This window comes from Convolutriloba macropyga, chromosome 6, assembly GCF_964194025.1.
Source record: "Convolutriloba macropyga chromosome 6, txConMacr16.3, whole genome shotgun sequence".
Taxonomy (NCBI): domain Eukaryota; kingdom Metazoa; phylum Xenacoelomorpha; order Acoela; family Convolutidae; genus Convolutriloba; species Convolutriloba macropyga.
In genome coordinates, this window is record NC_134473.1 from 2,836,976 (window position 1) to 2,864,081 (window position 27,106).

Genomic DNA, 27,106 nt, shown 5'->3' on the forward strand with positions numbered 1-27,106 from the left:
GTCGCAGTAGTTGGCTATTAATCTGAGCGCTTTTCCCCCGATCCCTGATTCCGACAGTTTTGCAACAACGCTGTGGTGGGGTACTGTATCAAACGCTTTCTTTAAATCTAGGTAGAAAACAAACAGTTCATCATGTGCAATTGAGTCGACTTCTTTGTACAGTTGGTCTAGAAAGCATAACATCTGAATAATTGCTGAACGTTGTGGCCAAAACTTTTCGAGTGACTTGCGCATTTGACTTTTTCGTTTTGTGATAATTCACACAGATGTCAGCAGCTGATTTCAAATAGCTGCGTTTCCTCACTAAAAGTCAAATGAAAAGCGCCGAAATTGATGTAGTTTTTAGTGGTTAAAGTTGGTATATAGTAAACTCTAATGACGTCATTTGAAGCACCTCTTAGTGAATTTATTTATACCCCCATCCGTATGAAGCAGGTTGCAATGCCTTCGAGCTCCCACCAGTCGTTCGAGAGTAATTCTTTCGACCTCAGTTGGTTGTTTTTCTCACCTTCGTTTTTGATTCTTCATATTTTTGACTACTATCAGGATTTATAGATATCCGTTTATAGCCCCAGATTCGAGCGATTACCCTCTTAGGGGAGAGGCTTTCTTTATATTATTTTTGTAAATGGTGCAATCACAGGTTTTGATCGATGAAAATTGAGTCTATTTCAAGAAAGATATGGTTGTTAAAAAAGACGATTTGACTTCGGATGATGTGCGTGCTTTCATCAAAAAATTGAACATCACCAAAGTTAAGACATCAGCTGTATCTGGGACAGATGACCCGTCCAAAGAAACTCTGAAAACGAAAAAACGGAAATTGCAGGCAACTGTAGAGGCGAAAGGGAATAAAACTGAGCTCAACGGGGCAGTATTGAAAGCTAAAAGGCCAAAATCAAGAAACAGCGAGTACTGGAATGACACAAAACAAGGAAGCCAGAGCAGAATTTTGTTGAAGAATTACGAAACCTGGTACTCTATACTATCGGCTGAGTTCGACACAAAGTGCGAAAAAGGTAATAAGATGCTTTCCGAACAGAAGTTAATCGAAATTGAGTCTTATATTGAAAAAATATTTCAAACAGAAGTCGATCTGTTCAATTCATGGAAGACTGATTGGAAAAATGACCTTCTAACATCAGGAACGCGGAAAGATCAAATTACGGCAAAATCATCATTGATCGAATCCGCTGCTATTCACCAATTAGCAAATCTTGATTCGTTGATTGATTTAGTTCGTAAAGGTAAATTGAGAAAAGGCGTGGCAGAATCTAATGGTAAAGGATCTGTCCAAAATGATCATTCCTCTCGTGAACAGATCTTGACGGCAATCGGTGCTTTAGAACAACTATGGATAAAGAGCCTGTTGCCAGATCGAAATTTAATTCCGTTCGAGCGAAGACCGTTAGTGGATGTGAGTTCACTGGCTCAAAATGACCCTGTAGCCCGTAACAAAATCTTAGTTATCTGGTACTTCGAAAGTTTACTAGAACAGCGATTCAGAACTTTTGTCATCAACCTTAACTTCTGCTTGCATGATACGGTTGAAAAGATTCGAGAACGAGCTATTAAATGCATTTTAATACTGCTGTCAAACAAACCACATCTAGATAAAGTTGAAGATGAAAAGATGAATATTTTGAGACTTTTGATTGACAAAACAGGTGACCCTAACAGAACTGTGGCGTCATACGCTTCGCATTGCGCGGGGTCACTGCTCATAAGGCATAGCCCTCTCAAGGAGCCGATGATAATTGAAGCCGAAAATCTTCTGTTCCGACTCACGAGCAGCAAAAATTCACAGCAGTCAAGTTCGAAAGCAAGTTCCTCAAATGCAATGCATTACTGTGTTTGTTTCCTAAATCAAATAGTTTTATCCAAAGATGAACATCGAATTGCTGAACGTCTTATGTTTGTATACATGAGCTTGTTCAGAGTTATATCAAATAAGTTTGATTTATTTTCTGAGAAGAGTGAAGAGAAAGGAGCCAAGAACGGCAACCCTGGTACCGGCCAACAGGAGATGCGAATCTTGACTAATGTCTTGACAGGAATTCACAGAGCAATGCCGTATTGCAAAGCAGACCAGAATGAACAACTTCTAAAGCAGATCCACCTTTTTTACAAAATAGTTCACACTAAGAAAATGAACACCAGTATTCAAGCATTAATGATCTTGTTGGAAATGGCCAGATCAGAGCCAACTCAAAATGACAGATTTTATACAGCCTTCTACCGAAAGCTGCTAGAACCCGGCTTGCCTCAAAGTCACAATTTGTCTTTACTTTTCAATCTTATCTTCAAAACTATGAAACGAGATAAACGCGCTGTTAGGCAGTATGCGTTTAAAAAGCGTTTGCTACAACTCGGACTGTCCAGTAGCCCACCTTTCGCATGTGCCTTATTGTGTTTGCTTAGCCAGTTTGTTGAAAAACCGAAACAATTAGAGTCAAAAGCTGTGAAAAAGACGAAAAGCAAGAGTAAAGTTGAGTTTTCAGAGGTTCAAAATGATACAATTCGTGAACAAACAAAACGACAACTCGAAGACTCGGACGACGAAGAGTTTTTTCATGACGTTGACGAAAACGGGGTTGAACGAAATACAGGTACGGTTATGACAGCTGAGACCGAATTATCGAAACCTCAAAGTGATACATTAAGCGTTACTAGTGAGTTTTCCCACGGCGGTGACTTGCTGTTTGGTCAATCTTACAAACCGAGATGTATGAACCCGAGTTTTTCAGGGGCAGACTCATGCCCTATGTGGGATTTCACGTTGCTTAGCAACCACTACCACCCTTCTGTTTGCAAGTTCTCAGAACAGGTTAACAATGCGACAGTGGTCGAGTATAATGGTGATCCGTTAATTGATTTTACAAGTTCAAAGTTCATTGAAAGATTCAGTGGAAAGAAATTGAAGGTTACGGAAGGTAAAAAGGCAGCCTCGCCTATGGCGCCTAAAACTAAACAGTTCATGCCTGGTGTGAAAAAATTACTGACCGCAACCCAGGGACCAGATTTGAGTTATATAGATACTTATGCCAAGTTGTGTAAAGAACTGAAACAGAATTCTAAGATTAAAGACTTGGACAATATCAAAAAAGGTGGGAATGAAAAAGATTTCGCCGGAATTGAAGAGGTTGATTCAGACGACGAAGATTTTGATCAGTTCTTGGACGCCCTGGATGAAGAGCAATTCAAAGCTGCGTCAGGTGGCGTCCAAATCGAAGACGTTGCATCTGATTATGATGATGATGATAATCAGGATGACGGTATTCTAGAATATTCTGATGGGGAAGCTGAAATATTTGACGCTGAAAATGATGACGATGATGATGAGTTTGAAGAAAGTGCAGCTTTGGAAGACAGTGACTTCGAAAATGCTCAGTCAGATGACGATCTGTTTCTTTAAAGAGGAATTAATTTGTTCAAAGCAGCGACAATAACTTCATTTGAAGTAATAAAGACTGAAATTTAAATTGATAAAACATTTTAGCGAAAAAATTTTCAGATTTTAACCTTATATGTTGGTCTCACTGTTGCGCTAACGATGCGAGACATTAGTTTCAGTAGGCTTAAGACTTTCTGTCGCTTGAGTACATGAAAGATAATGTCGAGCTTTGATCTGCTATGATCTGTTTTATGTTGAAAACTAATTTTTTGTTTTCTACTCTATTTACAGGTAATCATGAGCTCGAAAGTTTAATACTTGGCAAAATATTCGGTTTCTTTTCGTAGTTTTGAAATGCTAACAGTATAGCCTCGAAAGATTTTAGAAAATCATCTGATCATTTTGAGGTTTGAAGTTGATGATTTGAGAACATTAGAGATTTTACACTATTTCGTTTTGAGAGTTTTTAGTTCTTGTTTGGTCATATCCTCAAACTTTTTTTATCAAGGTTGTTTCTTCTCCTGTTATTGAAATCATTTTAGTAGACTTACAATTTTTCAGGTCTTGAAAAATTTCAGCTTTTTGTTTTTTTGCCATTTTTTAGGTCTGTGAGAATTCTGTCTCATTTAATTGTTTCAACCGCTTCTTATTCAATTTAGCTATGAATTTTACTCATCTGCGAATTTGAAAAGTTTTTCTCGTCTGCGATCGGAGTCAGTTGACTGAGAAAGCCACTCCGTATTCTTTTGTTTAACGCTAGGTGTCTTTTAAATTATGAAAGAAGGGGGGAATTTACAACTGCTATTAAGTCAGCGGGTTTCGACATTATTACAATAACTGAAACTTGGTTGACTAAAGATATCGAAGACTCGGAACCTTAGTTAGCAAACTGTCAACTGTTTAAAAGCGAAAGGCTAACCACCTCTTTTAAAAAACATGGAGGAGTCTTAGTTGGGGTCAAAAATAATATAAACGCCGCAATGATTAGTTTGGACGTCAGCAACCAGATGCAATCATCAGTTGTATCAATCATTATCGAAGTAAGTCAGCTTAACTTGTCTTTGAACTGCATTTTTAATCCGCTTTCCTCGAGCCGCGTTAGAAACTTGCCTTACTGTTTCAATGATCTACTCGCTTTCATGGGTTTCGGGATCAACATCCCATAAGATAAAACAGCTCGAAACGTTGTAGAATTTTTTTTTAATCAGAAGCGGATTCAATGGCAACAAAACACAAGTTTGAGAAGATGCAGGAAGATATTGCGCAGTCATTTGAAAAAGACAAGCAATTATTCGAGTCAAAGTTAATCAAAACAAGAGACACAAAACTGATGCATCGTTATTTTAAAAACTTTAAGAGAAAAGATGTGGCCCGGACAATCAACCAGCTGCATTTAAAAAAAATGCAGTTCTGAGTTAGCTAGCTCCATTAATAATTTATTCAGAAATATTAGGCGTCTTTCAGTTTTTCCAAAAAATTGGAAAATTGGAGCTGTTAATTTTCAAAAGGAAAGGATCAAAACCCGATATAGAAAATATGCAGCATTTCGAAAATATTGGAAAAGTTCATTCAAATCTATCGTCACTCTTCAAAAATTCTGTTAGCAAAGCTTAATTTGTATTCAGAGAACGGTGTTCGGTTATCTTACAACTTATATGTTATCTCAGTGATATTTTTGAAGCCATCGTAAACAATTCACAGGTTTTTGTTTTTCTTTTTGTTTTTAAAGCTGTCGACACGATAGACCACGGTTTACTTCTCTTCAAGTTTTCACATATTAGGGTAGGTGGACAACTCCTGAAGCTCATAGAAAGTTAACTAACGATTAGACGACAGTTCGTTAAAGTACAAGATTGTTGTTAAGAGTCATCAGCTGTTACTTTGGGAGTCCCGCAGGGCTCCATAATGGGGCTCCTGCTATTCATTCCGTTTTTCATAAACGATCAACCAGTCGTTATCTTTCATTCCACTTTTAATGTGTTTGCTGATGATTTAAAGCTTTTGTACAATGATAATTTGGGTGACTGGACTGCTATCGAGCTCAAATTGATTTGGTTTCGATTTACCGATTAAATTTAATAATGGGCATAAGTTTCCCGAGATGCAAGACCATCTGGGTAAAACAATCGTGCAATATAAAAATTCCTTGAAATCTTGATCTGAATTACTTTCACGATTTTTTCAACGAATCAGACACATGCACTTGGACGTGCACTTTTGTGAAAGTCCTAATAATAATAATATAAATAATAATAATGATAAATAATTCAAATATAAATTTCTACGCTAGTTTTGACTAAATAATAATAATGCTAAATAATTCAAATATAAATTTCTACGTTAGTTTTGACTAAATTTTCTCGAATTTTATGTTTTTTAAAGTATCATACTTTGTCTTACTAGTTAAATTTTCCCGTTTGAACTCGAGCTAGCTAAACGAAATTTTAAACAAATTTAGAAGATTGAGAAACAAGAACTTGCTAAAGAATTGACTTAAAAACTTGGTAGTTTTTGTGAAATAATATAACTCAAAATTTCTGATGAGCAGTTTAGGGAATTTTTTTTCTTCCAAGACAAAATTTGATGTTCCTTTAGTTTCCATAATATAAGTTCAACCGAATATAACTCAACTTTCGTTGAATTTCAATTTTATCATTACCGTCTGTCTTGAGTTTCTTTGATTATACTTGACGCTTGTTATGATGTAATCACATTGAAGCTTTTGACGATCATTGAAGTTTCGTAAAATATCAATGAGACATTTTTAAAATATTTGAAAAGCTTCATTTACCTGATGTTTCGCCATTAAAATGAATGTGAAGTAAATCATGAAAAAATTGAAATAAGTTTGACTTCGATTTTAGTCCTGCTTCTTTGTGTTCATAATGAAATGTAGTAAAAATTAAGTTATTAGAAATTAAGTAAAATTTTATGAATTACTAGTGTTAGCTCTCATCGTTTTAAATTTTCTGCTTATATGAACATTATAAGAAAAGCTTAATAGACAAATAATTTTATCGAGAATTGTTGCTATAACTATGCAATTTTTGAACTGAATTTGATGTTAAAGCTTTTGTGTTGCAGAAGTTGAGTCTAATTGCTTTGTGTCTTCAAAATAACTTTAAATTTCTCTTTTGTATATCCGATCAATCTTTGAAGTTTTTTTGCTTTCGATTATTCTTTGAAAGAAATAAAACATTTTTCTGTTGATCGCGAATGCGAATTTGAAACCAGGGAAGTGATAAAAAGCATTCTGAAGATGGAACTTCATACAGAAATTAAGCAACGGAGAATCTTTGAAAATTTTATAAGGAGCGGACCGGACCGGCTGCGAATTTAACAAAACAGAAGCAAGTAATTATTTTTTTTACAGAAAAGAAGGGTGGCAGGTCATTGATAATAAGAAAAAGCAAGCAGTAGAAAATAGAAGAAACTACCCTGTAATCTCAGGGTACCGACAAACAGTTCAGCATTCAAAAAATGCTAAAAGATGTTTGCTGAATCAGCATGAGAGCATACCCCTTGAACTGACTGTTAGGATCTTTCACGCCCTATACTTATCTGTATTGCGAACAACCAAAATGACTAATTAAGTAATTTTATTTTTTTACAGATTTAAGTGCAATCAATTTATTGAAAATGTAATTATTTTTTTCATTTAACTATCTGGTTATAGTTTCTGAACTTAAATGTTTGGATTACAAAAAAGTGAGTTTTTGTTCTCTGGTAAGAAATTTTTTGGCATTGATTTGTGTTGGGCATCAATCATACTTCGCAGCGCTGTTATATCTATATAACAGAAAGGAAAAAGTTATACTTCCTTTTGTCTTCCTCTTTTGCTAAGAAACTAATTCTTTTTAGGTATATTAATTACAAACGCACATTATCGTGATTCCTTTTTAGGTTATCAGTTGTGTTCATTTATTAAGTATCTGAACTATCGGTTCTACAATTATTATCCGGCAAAACCGATGCCTTTTTTATAACTCAGTTCAATTGAGTCGCACTTCTTTTGAATAATCATTAATGGCTTTAGAGGAAGGAATTTTAATGTTCGATTTTTGTAAATTATCAATCAATCAAATATGGTATTACTTTTTTTTAGTCAGTATCCAAGCCCTCGGTCAATTTACGGCTTCTTGTGGAGCATAAGTTGCTCTCAACTATTTTTTGTGTTGTTTCACCGACTAAATAATAACATGCAATGCTATCTCTAGGCTTGCGCGCTGTAGGGCAACTGCTATTTATTTAAATGGAAATTTTTGTTTTAACAAAAACTTCCATTTGTTTGTGTTGATTAAAACTTCCATTTGTTTGTGTTGATATGTTTGTGTTAAATTCGTGTCAAATTTGAAGTAATCTTGATAGCTATGTTGAAATGTTTTTAGTTCGTATGTTCAAACTAACTCGCAACCCATGCACGGGGGAGCTTGAATGGGCGGTTGTGGGACAATCCGCAAGAAAAGATGAATTACTTAATGATTCAGTTGGACAAGAGGATCGTGATGAAGAAAGGATGAATTTATGGCACGACATTGCACTGTCAAATTATGGAGACATGCTACACGATTCGGACAGAAATGACAAATATGCAAGTGCAATTCAACGTGCCATTCAATCATTGAGAAAAGACTCGACTAATAAGGCTGAAAAGGTTAGTTAATTGCTCTTTTGATTTTTGCGATATGACCTAGAATGCTTACGATACTTATTAAACCATTTTTTTACGGGCTAGTGTACGTACTCGCACTTGTCATCGTTTTCTGACTGGGCCGGTCCGTTGGCCGACGTACAAATCAGCCGAGAAGTAAGCAATTTTAAAAATGGAGCTCTTAAAAATTTGTAAAATTGAAATAGTTAATAACTGGTGATAGAGAAGTTTTAAAAAGTTAATCAGTTGTGGTATCCGAGGAAACAGATGGAAGCAGTCAAAATTTTGTGCCGAATATGCTGTACAGTGAATTATTTGCGTCGTAGTGGAAAAAAATTTGCATCTGGCCAGAATATATGAATTCTCGTTTTTCGTGGGATGACCTAGCAAGATCTTGCTAAGCTACGTTTTTTTGTGATAAATCTTGAGTATTACCAGCGCTATTATGATATGGTCACAATCCTGAAGCCACATTCAATGATCTTGAAATTTTGTGCCAACCTTGACGTTTCTCTATCAAAAAATTTGTTAGAATCTTATCAAGATATTTTAAGTTTCATTTCACTGGCGTGTCATATTGATCGGGAAGCATTTGAAGGTAGTCCCCTGAATTTCGTAGCTCACTTTCTAAAATAATGGTTTATCTTCTTTTAATCAGCAAAAGGGGCCGTAGTCTGCTTTATGTGAATTGACACCTCGAACATAAAGTTTGATTATTTTTCTTTAAGAATCAATCTGATTAAATTTTTGATATTAAATTTTATTCTAAATCCGTGTTGATTTTCTGCAGGAGATAATTAATAATTGCTCTCAAACGAAGTTTGTAGCCATTATATTAGTCCTGTCTTTCTTTTTTATGCAATTTTTCGCTTGACCGATTTTTCGTCTGGCCCATTTGACTATTCGTCCTCAAAATTGGGATAAACAGGTAACGCTCGGAGGGCATTAAGTTTTCTAAGAGCTTTACGCCTAAATAGTCTTCAAGAAAGCGATTCACCAACCATTTTGAGGAGACTATTTCATGGTGCCAAGAGTGGTTCTTAATCTTGAAAGTTTGACCCCAGTCATCCCCCCTCCCTCAACAGACCTCCTCCACCCCCCCCCCCCCCACTCACCCCAATCCACACTCCTCCAACGGACAGTTCACCCCCTCTCGTCCAGCCCTCCCTACCCTCTCCTCCACTCACCCCCGTCGTTTGAGAACAATTCGCTCGACGTTAGTCGGTTTTGTTTTATTCAATTTTCGGGCCTTCTTTAAATTTATTTATCCAAGCAAAATCAAAATCTGTTTTCAGATTAGGTTAATTAAGATGATCATTAAGAGAAGAATTTATACCTCAAAAAATTATTCCCAAAGGCCTAGTAAAGTCGAAGCAATTTTAAAATGCGTGAGTATTTGTTCATAGAAAAGATGGTGCATCCACAATCATCTGTACTTTGATTCATATTAATAATATTAATAATAAACCTGTGGATTTTCTGAAAATTGATACACTTCGGTCGGACTGCCCTGACTACATTCAGAATGGACTATAGTATACAAGATAAATTGAGTCGACAATGACAGATCATTTTGTCAATGTATAAGTGGCTCTAGGCCTTTGTCAATGTATCAGGTTAAAAGCTATTTAAGGTTAAGAGACGAAAAGCTTAAGAGACGTATAGGAACAGAAAACACATATTTTTCAACAAATTCAATCGCGAGTCATGAGATCAATTTTACGACTTTGGAAAATAAAGTGACCCGATAAGATTGAAAAGTGAGAGCTAAGCAAAGAAGTAGATTTTTGACAACCAATTTGGCGAAAATGCCAGAGTTGAGTTGTATTGGAGCGCTGTCTTAAGATCTGTTCAAACATTGTTGCAAAATTGGAGTGGACAAATTAAATTGTTATGTTGATTTAATCATGGGCCAGTAGTAAAAAGGCGTTAATTTTGATATTAAATTGAGAGAAGGAAATTGTTTCATCTTACTCCGTCTTAGTGGTACAATTTTATATTGACTTTGACGCCAATTGTTTTCAAAGATATTGGTGAAAATTGTTTTTTGCCACATTTCGCGTGCGGTCTTGATACTTTGTCTGCCATTGGATTTCCTCCAAATTTAGTATGCCGTCTCAGTTTTTATTTGGGGCATTTAATTTATTCATTGGATGTCATGACTTTGACAACACCAGTTCGCTGAAAAAAATTGAAGTGAGTTTTTTGTTTATTTTTTTGTATTGGTATATTATTTGTTGGCTATGGAAGGCTGTTCTTCTGATGATGATTTTGATAGTCAAATCTTCAGTGTTTTAATTCTTTGGATTTTAATACAGAATTTGTCCCGCTATACTTTTTTATTTCCTAGACTATTCATTTCCTATTCTTAGGTGCACTGTGTGGACATTGGAACAGGAACTGGTCTGCTAGCTCTATTTGCTCTCCAAAATGGTTGGTGAGTCATTTTTCCTTCAATTCTACTTTCTTTTCAGAGTTGCTAACAAAATATTTGTTTGTTGAGATAATAGTAATTTTGCTTGTGATTTCCTGCATAATATTTGATATATGGTACTATTAGCCTACTCGTTTCATTGTGTAATTTGTGTGAAATTAAAACATCAGATGAATGCGTGGGTGATTTGGGTAGTAATCAGACTTCATAGACGCTCTAAAAATTGCGATGCAAATTTGGAGATGTGAATTCAATTTTATCAAAATTTGATGAAGAAACTCTAATCAGTTGCAAATGGTAAATTTAATTTACACTCAAAAATAATCATTTGAAAGATATTGCAATAATCTATCAACTAAAATTTGTAATCACCGACTTTTAATAAAAAACGAGGCCTTTTGCAGTTGTTTTTCAAGCTATCTTTTTTAGGTGCCGACTTTGTTACAGCTTTCGAATCGTTTGAACCAATGGCAGATATTGCATCTCAAACACTATTGGACAATTCAGTCAGCCAATCACAGTTCGATGTTATAACAGCTTGCTCAAAAGATGTAAAGCTAAATCAGCTGAAATTTCAGCATCACGTGAATTTGGTAGTTGCTGAAATATTCGATTCTGCTCTTATTGGTGAAGGATGTCTGAGTACGTTTATACATGTAAACGAGGAACTTATGAAAAACGAGAACTCAAACTTCAAATTTGTTCCCCATGCAGCAAAAACGTTTGTTGTGCCTTTTCAGTCCAATTTTCTTAGAGGAATGTTTAATGTTGATGAAAAATTCGGCGAATCTTTTTTCGGTTCCTACTTCGATGACGTCACAAATTGCCCTGGTATTGCGACGCCCTTAGAGCTTCAGTTTTCATACCTCATCAACTCACCTGTTCTGAGAAACGATTTCATAGCTTTGTCAGAACCTATTGAGGTCTTCGATTTTGAATTTGGAAATTTGTCTTCCGAGAATTTGAACGAGTTTAAAACGGTGGAATTTGAAGTGAAGGTACACGGACGTGTCGATGGTGTAATGTTATATTGGACTTTGATCATGAACGAAGAATTTGGTGAAGCTGATGAATCGAATATGATAACAACTTCACCATTTCTTCCTATTTTGGGAAATCAGAATTTTCTAGAATATTCTAGAAGTTCTCCATGGCGGGAGCATTGGATGCAAACATTTTACAACATTCAGAACAATGTTGAAGTTAGTAAAGGCGAGAAGTTGACGTTAAATTGCGAGCACGATGAATACAATTTATGGTTTGATGTTTCGAAAACAAATGAATCATTAGAATCAGAGGAACCGACTCAGTTTGAGCCAAATTTGACCTTGAGAAGCAACCGAAATTGTCCGGCTTGTGAATGTGGTGTCCATGTTTGCCTAAATCGGAACAGATTGTTGCTGACTCAAAGTTCAAACTATTTTGAAAAGTGGCAAAAATGTTTGAAAACTGCAAATCTTAAAGCGAAAACAGTTCTACTTCTTGGCAACTTCAATTTGTTTTTTGACCTTTTAACCGCAGAAAACGTGAAAGAAATTATCGTTCTCGAAAATAACACACTTTGCCTGAAAACTTTAAAAAGAGCTTTAAAGAATCGAGATGTTGATTGTAATGTAAGAACGCGTTTCGTGACGAACATTTCTGAAGTTGAAACTAGTTCAGTTGATTTTATTATTGGCGAACCGTATTTCATGTCCGCAGAATTACCTTGGCATCATGCTATTACGTTTGGACAACTTTCACGAAATCTTATTCTAAAATCGCCGAAGGAAGTTACAATTTTTCCATCGAAAGCTATTTTGAAATGCGCATTTGGAAGAACAGCCCATTTGCATAGAATCCGCGAACGTGTTAAATCCGATATTCATGGTATTAATTTAGACGCTTTCAATGGAGTTATTCAAATGGCACAAAAAAGTTCTTTTGCGAATGTGGAAAGTCATTATTTGTTTGAATATGAAACGTATTTTCATTCAGATGTTATTAGCGTGCACGAATTTAACTTTGATGATGTTGAATTTAATAAGGAATGGAATTTCGAATTAAAATTGGATGATTATCTGTCGAGTAATTATGGCTCTGAACGAAACATGCCCGCTGAATATGAAACGAATTGTTTGTTTTTGTGGATGGAGTATTGTGTTGATTATTATGACAAAGATTTAGATCTTGGTTCTGAGATCACTTTTTCGGAAGGTCCTTTGAAGAATGATAATGGTGTCAATAGAGCAGTACCTGTAGACTGGAACCCAGTATATAAACAAGCTGTTTGCTGGTTTGATTGCAAATTGGTCTGCAAGATTAATATAAACTATTCGAGTCATGATCAGGAAATTAATATAGTGTTTTCAGATTGATTCTTTTCTATTTAGTAAAGTTATTAATTGGTCTCAAACGAAGTTTGTAGCAATTATATTAGTCCTGTCGGTCTTTTTTATGCGATTTTTCGCTTGAGCGATTTTTCGTCTGACGCTTTCGACTTTTCGTCCTCAAAAACGGGATAAACAGGTAGCGCCCAGAGGGCAGTAAGTGCTCTTAGAGCCTTTCACAGCTCACTAGTCTCCAAGTCTCCTATTCACAGAAACTCTTTTGGAGACATAAATTTGTGGTGTTAAGAAAAGTTCTTAGACTTTGACCCTGTCGCTCGCCAGTCGTTTGAGAGCAATTCGCCCGGCGTTAGTCGGTTAAATATAGTGTGTTGCGACGATATCAGGTTTTTGTGAACTTTATTTTTGCTATGAAAATTGACATCAATTGAGATTGATAGATATGATGAATTTGATCTTTCAGATTAAGTGAATGTGATTGGTGCGCTTGCACGTGCCGTCAATTGATTTGATAATCGTCGACGTGGATATTTTTTTGCAAAAGTATTCGCTAAAATGTTTGGATTTGGATCTTCTAAACCCAAGAAAAAGTAAGCTGTTGGCTCTTCTTTTCAAGAGATTTCCAAATTATAAATTGCTACGTTGCAAACGTTGCTTAATACAAATCGATAAGCTAAAGTAAAATTCAAGATTGCTTGAAAACTTCTAGTGAGACTTTCAACTAATAGTTAGCGTGTTTTTGTTCACAGAGAAATGTTTTGAAAAGTTTTGAACTGTTTTATTTGAAATATTTCACATGGCCTGGCCACCGCTTGACCGGCACAAACTAGCATTCATCAGTGGCCTGAATTTTGAAGCATCCAGCTCGTTCACGAAGAGATATTACACGGAATTTTAATTGAACTAACTAAAATTTTTAGATGTAACAGTTTTTTAACAGTGTGTATGCTAGAATGACGCCAATTAATACAAACCAAACGGTTCCATAACAATCCACCTAACCCATAACTCTTCAAGTAGTTACAAAAACTTTATTTGAAGGTCGACGGAGAATTATGAGATTTATCTCTAACGTTAAACAGATGTTTTCTTTTTGAGAGTTGCATAATGCAACTTTGAGGTTATATATCAGGCCGAATTCTTTACTTTTGACCGGAATCTTGACTTTTACTGCATCGAATCTCTGTCTGAAATGTTATTGCTGGCGTGAACAGTTATTTTTGCGGTTATTATTCGGCAGAACTCTGACTGTCTCTAAATCACTACTTCTGTATATCAGTTTGTCCGTATTCCGCAATGACGTGGGAATATTTATTGTGTATGAGGAAAAAATTCCAGTCTGTGTTAATTTTTTGCTTGACCGTTTTTCTTCTAGAACATTCTTTGACTTCTCAAGTGACTTTTTCACGCTTTCGTTCTTCATTTTTGAGTCATCTCTATTGCTCTCACTCCGAACTAAAGCTTGTTGCTAATGTAAAATTGGTTGCAGCAGAGCATTAAGTAGCCTGATAGACGAGTGGGCAGTGCATCTGGTTAGTGTTCGGGAGGCCGATTGTTGGAATCCCGGCGTGGTCAAATGTTTTTCCACCCGCCTGTCGTTCGAGAGCAATTCTTCCGACGTTAGTCGGTTTATGTTGTTTCATTCTGTTAAGGTTCAACATTCTTGACACAGTCGAGCGATTGTGTGAGCGGATCTCGACAAGCGAGTTGTTAGAAGACAGAAGGGATGCGGTCAGGGGTCTCAAGGGACTGTCTGGGAAATACAGAGTGCATGTGGGTGCACAGGGACTCCCTGTTCTTGCAGAGGTCATCCGAACAAACTACTGCAGTGACTCAGAGATAACTGTGAGTAGTTTTAAATTGCTCTTCTTTGAGATCTTTGATTTAAAAAATGAAACTGTCACGGAAAAAATTCAAAATTGTTTATGCTCAGACAGTCCCAGACTATGAACTCCTATGACCAGACTTTGGCTCGACTCAGAGCCTGCCTTCGCCAGTGTATTTAAAAGCGCACAGCTCTCGCCACCCCGTTGAGTTTTTAATGTTCTGGTCATAAATAATTTTGAACGAAGACCTTGACCTGCGTTGTTCTTATCTTTGCGTCTCTTATTTGAGACCAGTGATGTGAGGAGTGAGGAATGTTATGTAATAAGACGTACACTTATTGTATTCGAACTTTTTGTTTGCGTACGATTGACTTACATAATTTCAGTTGCTAAAACTAATCCAGGTTATGTTTATTAAAGTAAACATTTTTACAGTCAATGCGAAAAACTGTATTTGGACTTCACAATAATTGAGTAGATAGAAAGCACTTCTACAATTGGTTCCCAGAATATCATTTTAACAGAAGAAATACTTCAAGACAACAATCAAGGTGAGACTAGAAGACCAATTACATTTGTGGGCTTGAAGTTGGGAACCGTTTACGGCTAAAAAAGAGGAACTTCAAACCAACATAGCGATTTGCTGAGGAACAGCCAAGATCATGCAAATACGTATTGTTTATCACAAGAGTTTGCAAATTTTTGGTTTTAACACATGAGTTACGAAATTTTCTGTCCAGAAAGTTTCTTTGATTGTTTTAGATGTTAGCGGTTGACACGCTGTATAATGTGATGTGTGATGAAGACATAGATGCCAATATTGTCTCAGGGGATAGTGGTACAGGAAGAGGAGGGGGTGGCATACCTTCCGAGGACGAGAGTGATGTTCTAGAACATTCCAATACATCTTCTTCCCATTCTTCGAATGATGCTAAATCTGGTAAGGAGCCATGATTTTAAAGAAAGAAACCAAATCGTACGCTCATTTTTTGTCAATCGCGAGTCGAATTGCAGTTTATATGCTCGATTGATCTTTTGCTCTTAATTTTAAAAAAAAAATGTTGACAGATTATCGTGGTTGTGATATTTTTTAAGTTGTGTGAACTAGTATTAATTGCTCTCAAACTAAATTATTTATGCAAAATTTGTTCTTGACCGTTTTTGTTCTGAGACATTCTTTCGCTTGCTTGAGTGATTTGGCTTTTTGTCAGATGAAAAGGGATAAACTGGTCAGTTGCTGTGTTGCTCTCTTGGAGTCTCATTAGGCTCGTGCCAGTTGCGACTGGCATCCCTATTCTTCCGCTAGTTACAAGCAAATTCAACCCCTGTTGTTCGAGAATATTTCCTTCGATAGCAGTCGGTTGTAAATGTTAAGGTCAGTGTAATAAGTTTTTAGGTCAGTCGGCTTCCTGATGGTCATTTTATTGGAATATTAATGACATTTCTGAAGCCCATTGTTAAGGATGAGTTTTTTATGGCGTTATCTTGATAATAGTATGACCTTGAGCTGGGCTGACCTTGAACTCTAGGTCTCATTTTAGTATTTATCTATGTCAAATTCGGCATAGCAGCCGAGTTTATGTGAGGCTTTTTCCACATGCCTAAAAATGGTTTGAAATGGCCAGGCAAATAGTCACGCATTTTTCCTGAGATTGTCTGTACGAAACATTTATCTTGAGCTTTCATTCTTCCGTCAACGGCATTATTTTTGAATATTATAGCGAAGTTGTGTCAGGACAATTTACCCAATTCCATTTTACCAATTTACCCAATTCCATTTTACCAAATCCATTTTACCAAACCCAACCTGCGATTTTACCCAATGCCAACTTAAATTTACCCAATTATTAAAATTACCAGAACGGCTATTTGGCCGACTGATATGAAACTATCACAACCGAACATAGGATAATTGAACGAAAAGATCAAAGACCATTGGGTAAGTTGGCATTGGGTAAAATAACAGGTTGATTAAAATGGCATTGGGTAGAAGGGAATTGGGTAAATTGTCAGGTAACCCGAATTTCAGTTATTTTTCTAACTAGTTATCTGAATGTCCATTTCCAGCTATTTTTGGCTGTCAGTATTAACGACTCAAATTTTTGTATCTTTGGCGTTAAGATAGCATTCATTGATACCAACTTTTAATAAATATTAACCTTGAAGGCCTCCTTTATGAATGAATCTCCTGGTACAGATCAGTTGGGACAGTATTTCCTTACTTCGGGTTTTCATCTGCTTTTGAACATGGTTTTTTTAATAGCTCTTTCGCATTTTTCAGGTTTGAGCACTTAAACTCTCAATGAAGTCAGTGTACTGTCGAATCTACTGTCAAATGTTCATTTTGTGAATTTCATGAAATCACATTTTTTCGATCTAACTATCATTCTCATACAAAAATTTGTTTATACGCAATCTTTTTAATCTGTTTTATTCTTTCGTAGGAGGAAGTGCTGGATTCTAAAACTAAGATATACACTTGTGTTTTAGCAAGTTTGACTACAGCTACACATGTTTTTGATGCACTCACGGTGCAGTTGGTGCTCCATGAACTCGCTATTTCATCAAATTGCTTGAATACAGTGTTCAAAATCATACGAACGAAAATTACTGCCGCAAAAAAGCATCAGATTTTTGCTTCTAATAAAAGGTTTTTGCTTCAAGTAAATGGTTTTTGAATAGAGTCGAACTGTGTATGTTGTTTGTTTCCTGGTATTAATTGTTTTTTCTATTTCGATCCGAAAATTTCAAATCAGTGTATAATAATCAAGACTTAAAAAGCGTGCTTAGATAGTGATATAAAAGAGTTATGTTTGCATTTGGTTCACCTACTGCATTGAGTGTGATGAATAATTTACAGAGATATCTGTGTTTAATAGCCGCACAGCGATAGCTGGGGCTATTATTGGCCTTCTCTTGGTTTTTTATTTCGTCGTCACGATTTTTGTTACGACCATATGACGTCACAACCGCTTCAGATCTGCTTTTTGTTCGTTCGTTCATGCAATTTCAACTGAAGTGCGTGTGTGACGTCATTTTTCGCTCTTAGTGGAGCGAGTTTTTTTGTTCATTCGCGTGATTAAATTTTTGGTCACACTTGACGTACCTCACTCTCAAAAATGACTTCCTCACTTTGAAATTGACTTTTATTTACTTTAATTCAAAGAGATAAGGTCAAATGGGTGTGTGCCACTCTAAATGAAGGTTATTTGAGATCAGCTAATAGAGGCAGCAATAACTTATACAGATTTTTAATCAAAATATACCAGATCAGCCTTCAATGAAAAGACAAATTTTTTTGGTCTGTCTTTTTTACTGTTTTTTTAGACTGCCGATCTACGAATCTATTGCGGCTATTTTCTGGCAATCTGCAAGCTATGTTTAAAAAACGTTCTTTCAAGTTTTTGTTTTTTATTCAACGGTGAATTCTTTAACTACATCTCGTTTATTGTGAGTTTTCCCCGCTGTTTTTTAGTTTTGAAACATTTTATTTCCGAGATCAATTGTGCACAAATGCTCGTCTTTTAGTAGATGTTTTTCTGAAAATTTTCACAAAATTTTTGCCTACTGTTTCTGTGGAATCAACGATTTGCTTTGAATGCTTTTAAAATTTGATGATTTTTTAAGTCCTGCAGATCGGTTCTCTGTCTTTGTATTTTTTTAATAGCCGCACAGCGATAGCTGGGGCTATTATTGGCCTTCTCTTGGTTTTTTATTTCGTCGTCACGATTTTTGTTACGACCATATGACGTCACAACCGCTTCAGATCTGCTTTTTGTTCGTTCGTTCATGCAATTTCAACTGAAGTGCGTGTGTGACGTCATTTTTTGCTCTTAGTGGAGCGAGTTTTTGTTCATTTTGCGTGATTAAATTTTTGGTCACACTTGACTTACCTCACTCTCAAAAATGACATCCTCACTTTGAAATTGACTTTTATTTACTTTAATTCAAAGAGATAAGGTCAAATGGGTATGTGTCACTCTAAACGAAGTTTATTTCAGAGCACCTAATAGAGGTAGCAAAAACTTATACAAATTTTTAATCAAAATATAACATATCAGCCTTCAATGAAAAGAGAAGGAGTTTTTTTTGGTCTGTCTTTTTTACTGTTTTTTTTGAGACTGCAGATCTACGAAGCTATTGCGGCTATTTTCTGGCAATCTGCCAGCTATGTTTAAAAAACGTTCTTTCAAGTTTTTGTTTTTTATTCAACGGTGAATTCTTTAACTACATCTCGTTTATTGTGAGTTTTCCCCGCTGTTTTTTAGTTTTGAAACATTTTATTTCCGAGATCAATTGTGCACAAATGCTCGTCTTTTAGTAGATGTTTTTCTGAAAATTTTCACAAAATTTTTGCCTACTGTTTCCAATCCATTCATAGTCCGTTCTAGGTCGAGTTTTCTGTTTAGTCAATGAAAATTCTTTGAATTGTACGTCAGGACTTGTCCTATGTTTTTTTATTTCGTCGTCACGATTTTTGTTACGACCATATGACGTCACAACCGCTTCAGATCTGCTTTTTGTTCGTTCGTTCATGCAATTTCAACTGAAGTGCGTGTGTGACGTCATTTTTTGCTCTTAGTGGAGCGAGTTTTTGTTCATTTTGCGTAATTAAATTTTTGGTCACACTTGACTTACCTCACTCTCAAAAATGACTTCCTCACTTTGAAATTGACTTTTATTCACTTTAATTCAAAGAGATAAGGTCAAATGGGTGTGTGTCACTCTAAACGAAGGTTATTTGAGAGCAGCTAATAGAGGCGGCAAAAACTTCTGCAGATTTTAATCAAAATATAACATATCAGCCTTCAATGAAAAGACGAATTTTTTTGGTCTGTCTTTTTTACTGTTTTTTTTGAGACTGCAGATCTACGAAGCTATTGCGGCTATTTTCTGGCAATCTGCCAGCTATGTTTAAAAAACGTTCTTTCAAGTTTTTGTTTTTTATTCAACGGTGAATTCTTTAACTACATCTCGTTTATTGTGAGTTTTCCCCGCTGTTTTTTAGTTTTGAAACATTTTATTTCCGAGATCAATTGTGCACAAATGCTCGTCTTTTAGTAGATGTTTTTCTGAAAATTTTCACAAAATTTTTGCCTACTGTTTCCAATCCATTCATAGTCCGTTCTAGGTCGAGTTTTCTGTTTAGTCAATGAAAATTCTTTGAATTGTACGTCAGGACTTGTCCTATGTTTTTTTATTTCGTCGTCACGATTTTTGTTACGACCATATGACGTCACAACCGCTTCAGATCTGCTTTTTGTTCGTTCGTTCATGCAATTTCAACTGAAGTGCGTGTGTGACGTCATTTTTTGCTCTTAGTGGAGCGAGTTTTTGTTCATTTTGCGTAATTAAATTTTTGGTCACACTTGACTTACCTCACTCTCAAAAATGACTTCCTCACTTTGAAATTGACTTTTATTCACTTTAATTCAAAGAGATAAGGTCAAATGGGTGTGTGTCACTCTAAACGAAGGTTATTTGAGAGCAGCTAATAGAGGCGGCAAAAACTTCTGCAGATTTTAATCAAAATATAACATATCAGCCTTCAATGAAAAGACGAATTTTTTTGGTCTGTCTTTTCACTGTTTTTTTGAGACGGCAGATCTACGAAGCTATTGCAGCTATTTTGTGGCCATCTGCCAGCTATGTTTTTGTATTCTTAGGAATTGTCCAGAAAAGTCATCACTGGAGAAATTACAGATTTTAAGAAGTTCTGCTTATTTGAGGATGTTGGACCGCTCGCTTTTACTTTTAACCCCCCCCCCCTCACACACATACGCATACACACACACACACCTTACTTTCACAGACACACACTTACACACACAAACACACACACGCACACCGACGCATACACAAACTTACACACACACACACACACAAACACACACACGAACAAGCACGCTCGCACGCACACACACAAACGCACACACACGCGTACACAAACACTCACACGCATACACAAACACTCACACGCATACACGCACGCACACCCACGCATACACAAACACTTACACGCATACACTCACACGCGTACACAAACACTCACCCGCATACACAAACACACACGAATACACACACACGCATACACAAACACTCACACGCATACACAAACACTCACACGCATACACAAACATACTTCCCCCATACACGCTTTTAACCCCCCCCCCCCATACGCCCACTTTTACCACCCCCCCCCCCCCCCTGTGCTTAAGCTAGCGGCTACAGAAACCAACCACTTGCCTGTCGTTTGAGAACAATTTGCGCGACGTTAGTTGGTTTATTTTTGATTTTTAGGTCCGCCGCGGGACCTCGGAGTGCAATTCACAGAAATGTTCATAAAAGAGTCAGAAGTTATCTCGTGTCTTTTAACTGCTCTCGAGGACTTCGACTTTCAGCTGCGATTGTCAATTGCCAGATTTATCCACCTATTACTGGAAAATGCCCAAACTAAAGTTCAGGAAATAGTACTGACGTCGCCCACTGCTCTATCCAAGGTCGTTGACCTCTTATCTGACCCCAGAGAGGTCATCAGAAATGAAGCAATTATTCTTCTAATTTTTCTCTCACATCGAAATACGCCAATGCAGAAATTAATTGCATTTGAAGGAGTTTTCGAGACGGTTCTCGGAATTATCGAAGATGAAGGATTAAGCGATGGTTTGATCGTTGTCGAAGATTGCATCAATTTGATTCATCAGTTACTTAGCCAAAATAACTCAAACTTGAGCTTCTTTCTTGAAGGCGGTTACACTCAACAAATTTCCAAGTTTTTCAATTTCTCGACTGGGAAACAAAAAGATTGGTCATATCAGAAGGTAAACAATGTGCTGCAAATGCTAAATTTGGTTCAAAGTTTAGTTTCGCCCCAAAATCCCTTGCAAACTATTTCGGCTTTCCAGAAAATTCTGTTCAAACACGGAGTTCTGAACAAGATGGCCGTTATTGTCGTGTCCTCGGAAATTGATGCCAAAGTTTTAGCTGAGGCGATTGTTTGTATTGGTAATTTAATTGCGAATAACAGAACAAATCAAAACTTTTTTGAGAATGTTATGACTTTGCAGTCCCCTCCTAAACCTTCGATTCTCTCATTGTTGATGACAATGGTTAACGAAAAGCAAGAGTTGCCTTTAAGAACCGCAATTCTCTACTGTTTTCACAGTTATCTACTGGGCAACGAAGACAAAAAGGCGGATATTATAAACACCCTTTTGCCCTCTAAAGTTGACACGAGTAATGTTACGAGCGGGCAGCTGTTATGTCGTGGGTTATTCAGCCGAGACCAAACAAGCAATTGGCTCTGCTCAGTAGCCCTTTCCTACGCGTTAAACGATAACCAGAAGGAAAAGTTATTAAGGGTTCAATTAGCGACAAGTATCGGTAACGCCCCTGTAACCCTAATGCAACATGCAGTGTCAATATTGACTAAAAACGATTCCACGGCTCAAACTAAAATCGGGATGATGATATTGTTATGTACTTGGTTGCATAACTGCCCCACTGCTGTAAGTTGCCTGTTAAGAATTCCAGCATCGATTTCATTTTTCACCTCACATTTATGCGATACGTCTATGTACCCGAAAGACATTGATAATATATCACGTGCATTGGCGGCGTTTTTGCTGGGAATTTGTTACCTTTATAACGAGGATAACAAAACAAATTGCGAATTCGACCGAAAAAGTTTAAAACATATTGTTGAAAAGCGAATGGGTTTAGAAATGTTTAAACGAAACATGATATTAATTTCGGTTTCGGAAAGTTTTGGAAAAAGCTGCCAGAAACACTACATGAATGTTTCAAACCGGGAATCGCTAGTTTTGGATTTTGAACTCGTGACTTTATTCAAATCTTTGGAATCGAAAATTGTGGATGCTCTATCGGGTGCTGAAAATGAAAACAGCAAGGAAATTGAAGCGTTGAAGCAGGAAATTGTGGGTTTGAAAGATACTGTAAAATCGCAAGAGAAAATTATCAGAAATAAAGATACACACATATCAGAACTTGATCAGAAATTAGCCGATATAAATGCCGAAAATGAGAACTTGAAATACCAAATTGGTGTAATTTCAACAGCAACGCCAATCGTCACATCCTCAGCTAACATTCAAACTGAAGTTTCCAATCAAGTTCCTAATCAACCGGTTAGTAATGTTAATGATTACAATAATGGTTATAACTACCAAAATTATTATCAGCAGCAATACGCGTTGGTTAACGGGAACGCTGGTAGTTATTACCAGAATGTTACTAACAACGATTATCCACAAACTGCGCCCCCGGTAGATGTGAAAAACAGCGAAGAATTCAAGCAAATGTTAACTGAAAATACCCAACTTAAAGCCCATATTGAAAACTATAACTCAGAATTTTCAAAACTCGGTCAGTTGAATTCAGAGTTAAAGACTCAAGTTCAAAAACTGAATGAAGATCTTGCTACTAAAACGTCGGAAAATTCGCAAGAATCCGAAAAATTGAAATGGTACGAAAGTCAGTACCCGGTATTGCAACAACAGTACGAACAAATTTACACCAACTTTTATGAGCTCCAGAATCAATTCAATCAACAATTTGACCCAGAGCAAAAATTACAAGAACTTCAAAACAAAGTTTTCCAATGTGAAAGTGTAAATGCCCAATGGGCGCAGCAAAATGAGTACCTGAACCAGCAAATTTTGAGCCAAAATAATATAGCAACTGAGTTAAATACTAACAATGAAGCTTTGAAAACTCAAATTGAGGATTTGAATTCAAGAATTGCAAGTTTGCAAGACGATAAGCAAGAATTGGCGTCTGAACTTGAAGTTTTAAGCAAACATATCGAGAGTAATGCGAAAAATGGGAATCAAAACTTGCTTATAGAAACAGAACTAACCGCTAAGTTGGCGAACATTGAAATGCAATCGGTAAATAACGAGCAGCCGTTTGTTGTGTCTCAAAATGGTGCTATGAACGAAGGAATCGGAAGCAGTCCCGACGTCATCGGAAAGCCAAGTTACGAAACGATTGAAAAAGAACTGAAAGACCTGAGATCAGATCAAGATGACCTTTTGCTACTGTTAGCTGACCAGGACACTAAAATTAAAAGGTTGAAGCGAAGAGTGAAAAATCGAAACGAGAAATTATCGGCAATTAAAGCGGGGTTAGTAGCTGTGGGCGCTGGAAGCTTAATTGGAGATGAGATGTTCGCGGGAGGGGAGCAAAGTGACGAGGCATCGGATGACCCCGACTCGAATGACGACGACGACGATGATAAGGAAAGTGGTAAATTAAACGGAAGTGCAAATGGAATTTCAGCGGGCGAGAAAAGGAAAATTGGACTCTTTACCCCAAATCAAAGCAATTCATCCGCCACTAGTTCAAGTTGTAGTTAAACTGTATTCAATTTACAGACATGCGTGAGTTTTGTGTGCGATAACGAGCAAGGAGTACGAGCAAAATCGTGCAATGAATTAATTCAACTATCTATCAAAACATTCTTACTATAGATAGGAAAATAAATCAGGCACAAAATTCACGTTCGTTTGTAAATTTATCACACTAATTGGCTGCTTTTCGACACTTGTTGTTAATGGTTTCTCTTTGGCCTGAGAGCCTCGAATCAAGACATCTCTTATTGTGTACGTCGAAAAGTAGGCGTCTCATATACATTTCTGTTCCTTCATTTCACTGTGGGATAGTTTTAAAAGGAATGTGCAGAATATGGAATAATGGAGGTACAAATTGAAAATTTTGAGAATTTAATTATGAGCGATTTAACTGTACATACGTTCAAATCTGTATTCAATGCTTTGGGTTATATTTGGTGTCAATTTAAATTATATCCTGATTTTTAAAAGACAGAAATGAAGAAAGATATGGGATTAAGATATCTTAATTTCATGCGTTCTAAATCTATCTAGAAACGGGATCTGATCACAAATTGCGTGTAGTTTAATATGACGTCAGTGCAGCAAAAGGCACCTTTAAGTTTATTTAAGGTCACTTTGCAAAAGCATTAATTCTGAAACAAGTGCGAAGGACGTTGCAAAACAGACTACTACTAAAAGCGTGCAATTTTTGTGCTCTAATAGCATCTTTTGGAGCGCTTTAGTATTACTACGGAGCAATGAATTTTTTTAGGTCTTTCAGTTGGGTTAATATACAGATTCGAGAGACAGCAAATGGTTTTGAGCATATTGATAGTGCAAAACTTTCTATAAATTTTCAATTTTAAATTATTTATCCCTTTCAAGGCTTGTGCGTGGGCAAATGTAACCCTTCCAAGGCTTTTGCGTGGATAAATAAACCCTTTTCTAGGCTTGTGCGTGGGTTAATGGGTGTACTTAAATGGATAAAATTTGGCATTCAGGGTAAAAGGTTCAAGAGTTTCAGCAGTGATTCTATTTTTGTTTAGTTTGTTCAATTATCTTAGTGTCGACTTTTGAGACTGTTTGTCTTTTTGGCTTGCATTGTTCAATTTATCTGCTGGTCAGATACGGTAGTTCTATTTTTTTATTTCGATTGTGTTTCAGAATTCGTCCTGTTTTTTTTGTTTTGTCTGACGCTCTTTTTTCTTTTACATTTGTTCACATAGCAAAGCTGGAAAAGTCGAATGTTATGAATGACTTCTTTCTCTCACTAAAGCATTTTTATTAGCGTAACGTCATTTTTTTCTCTTTATCCAATTTTTTTAGGTCACTTGGGTGAATAGATTTTGAGCATACGTGACTTACCTGACAATAAAATGACTTTTCACTTCGAAACTTCAGTTTAATTGAATTAGTTTAAATCAAAGATACTAATATGTGTAATCAAGGTAACTAATAAAAGGGCTTCTGCGGAATGAACTTTTATCAGCTTAATTTATTGCTGAATGTTTTTTACCTAGCTTTTTGAGCGGCTTCGACAATATTTTTTAACTTATCTATCTCTATTCTGTTTTCTCAATAAACCTGCTTGCTATGTTTATGCAATTTTTGACTGATTAAGATGCTGAGCAGTTCTCTGAGAACCGTACTAGTCTCTAATCATGCGAATAGCTGAAACTGCTAAGGATGCAAAGTCAAGGTGCGCATGGAAGTTGTGAGGTTTAGAAACCTGGCTAATTATTTGAGAGCAGTTCGTCCGGCGTGAGTAGGTTATGTTTAGGTTGACTCAAAAATCGATGGTGAGATGTTGGGTTTCACTGCCATGCACCAAAAATTGCATAAACAAAAACGACAACTTGAAGAAATACAAAAAAACAATCTGTAATGCGCCAACCACAGTGCTGTTGAATGCTTCGCATACGAAAAAGCGCATAGATTTCAATGAGAAACATAATTTTGTCGCTACTTTCTGCAAACATAATTAATGGCCTAAGCTTAAACCTTGCTTCTCCGCTAGTCGTTATTGATTATTAGAGCTGCGAAGCTGTAAGCTGAGCGAAGCTATATTGCGGTGCTCTTGGTTATTTTTTTGTTTCGTCGTCTGACGCTCTTTTTTCGTTTTACATTTGTTCACACAGCAAAGCTGAAAAGGTCAGATTTTCTGAATGACTTCTCTCACTAACGGCATTTGCGCGCGTGACGTCATTTCTCACTCGCTTTAGCAAAAGTTTTTAGGTTATTTGCGTGATTAGATTTTGATCATACGTGACTTACCTCACTCTATAAAATGACTTTTGCGCTTTAAAACTTAAGTTTAGTTTGAATTTGTTTAAGGTCAAAGAAACTCATTTGTGCAGTAAAGGTCCCTAATAAGAGGCTTCTGCGGAATGAATTTTAACAAGCTTTTTTAAATTTATCGCTGAATAATTTTTAAATAGTTTTTTGTGCGGCGTCGAATTTTTTTTCAATTTAGATCTGTATCTGTTTCTATCTCTGTGGCACGCAGGTTTATTCTTTCGCAGCTATTCCGGCAATCTGCCGGCTATGTTTTAAGGTATCACAGAGATTCAAAAATTTGCTGGTAGTTGATTGATTATTGGTCAGCAATTAGATTTTTAAAGGCAGAGTTAGTATTCCGACGGAGTTTTATGCAACTTTTCGCTAAATGTATGTTAGAGCAATAATCTTATTCGCTCGAGGAAATTTGGAGCAAGGGCGCTGACCTGCGAGGGTTGGGCCCAAGGCTCGCTTTATGTTAGAAAAATGCTATCCTGTTTAGAGAAGCCAATGTTCAAAAGTTGGAGATTTTTATCGAAATTTGAGATAGTCAAAAGGGAATTTAATAGTGCAAGAGGGCCTCTAAAAAGGACAAGAAAAATTAGAATTAAGAGGGCACTAAACTTAAGCAAATGCATTGTGCGTTTTCTAAGATGCATTTGTAAATTATTTGTTTAAGTTGCGCCGCTTCGAACTTTTAGTGCCTGACTATTTTTTACGCGTTATTTCTCAAACAAGTTTCTCTTTCATTAATATAATGTAAACATGGTTCGCTAAATTATTGACAAGTACGAGTCTTCTCGCTTTAAAAAGGCTGTTTGATAAGTATTGCGGTGGAATGATG

General features: G+C 36.4%; 3 protein-coding genes across 4 annotated transcripts; all 3 read left to right on the forward strand.

Moving 5' to 3' along the window:
- Window positions 1–643: 643 nt before the first annotated feature.
- On the forward strand, window positions 644–3,533 carry LOC142341426 (CCAAT/enhancer-binding protein zeta-like). The gene has a single exon (XM_075392359.1). It carries the CDS (start codon window positions 683–685, stop codon window positions 3,413–3,415), a length of 2,733 nt encoding a protein of 910 aa, XP_075248474.1. The 5' UTR covers window positions 644–682; the 3' UTR covers window positions 3,416–3,533.
- Window positions 3,534–7,748: 4,215 nt separating this feature from the next.
- On the forward strand, window positions 7,749–12,836 carry LOC142340690 (protein arginine N-methyltransferase 7-like). 2 transcript variants are annotated; one of them, XM_075391383.1, is made up of 3 exons: window positions 7,749–8,048; window positions 10,418–10,478; window positions 10,909–12,836. In XM_075391383.1, exons 1-3 carry the CDS (start codon window positions 7,773–7,775, stop codon window positions 12,834–12,836), a joined length of 2,265 nt encoding a protein of 754 aa, XP_075247498.1. In that variant the 5' UTR covers window positions 7,749–7,772. The 2 variants fall into 2 exon arrangements, with proteins under 2 accessions (XP_075247498.1, XP_075247500.1); XM_075391385.1 differs by having other exon boundaries at window positions 10,418–10,482; window positions 10,909–11,081.
- Window positions 12,837–13,238: 402 nt separating this feature from the next.
- LOC142341427 (general vesicular transport factor p115-like) lies at window positions 13,239–24,464 on the forward strand. Its single transcript, XM_075392360.1, has 4 exons — window positions 13,239–13,396; window positions 14,459–14,651; window positions 15,395–15,572; window positions 20,933–24,464. The coding sequence occupies exons 1-4, from the start codon at window positions 13,362–13,364 to the stop codon at window positions 24,007–24,009; spliced, it is 3,483 nt and encodes a 1,160-aa protein (XP_075248475.1). The 5' UTR covers window positions 13,239–13,361; the 3' UTR covers window positions 24,010–24,464.
- Window positions 24,465–27,106: the final 2,642 nt, after the last annotated feature.

Coding starts and splice junctions, on each gene's coding strand:
- LOC142341427 (XM_075392360.1), top strand. CDS start 13,362: ATGTTTGGATTTGGATCTTCTAAACCCAAGAAAAA. Junction 13,397..14,458: donor TCTTCTAAACCCAAGAAAAA/GTAAGCTGTTGG, acceptor CATTCTGTTAAG/GTTCAACATTCTTGACACAG. Junction 15,573..20,932: donor TTCGAATGATGCTAAATCTG/GTAAGGAGCCAT, acceptor TTTGATTTTTAG/GTCCGCCGCGGGACCTCGGA.
- LOC142341426 (XM_075392359.1), top strand. CDS start 683: ATGGTTGTTAAAAAAGACGATTTGACTTCGGATGATGTGCGTGCTTTC.
- LOC142340690 (XM_075391383.1), top strand. CDS start 7,773: ATGTTTTTAGTTCGTATGTTCAAACTAACTCGCAACCCATGCACGGGG. Junction 8,049..10,417: donor CGACTAATAAGGCTGAAAAG/GTTAGTTAATTG, acceptor TCCTATTCTTAG/GTGCACTGTGTGGACATTGG. Junction 10,479..10,908: donor TCTATTTGCTCTCCAAAATG/GTTGGTGAGTCA, acceptor TATCTTTTTTAG/GTGCCGACTTTGTTACAGCT.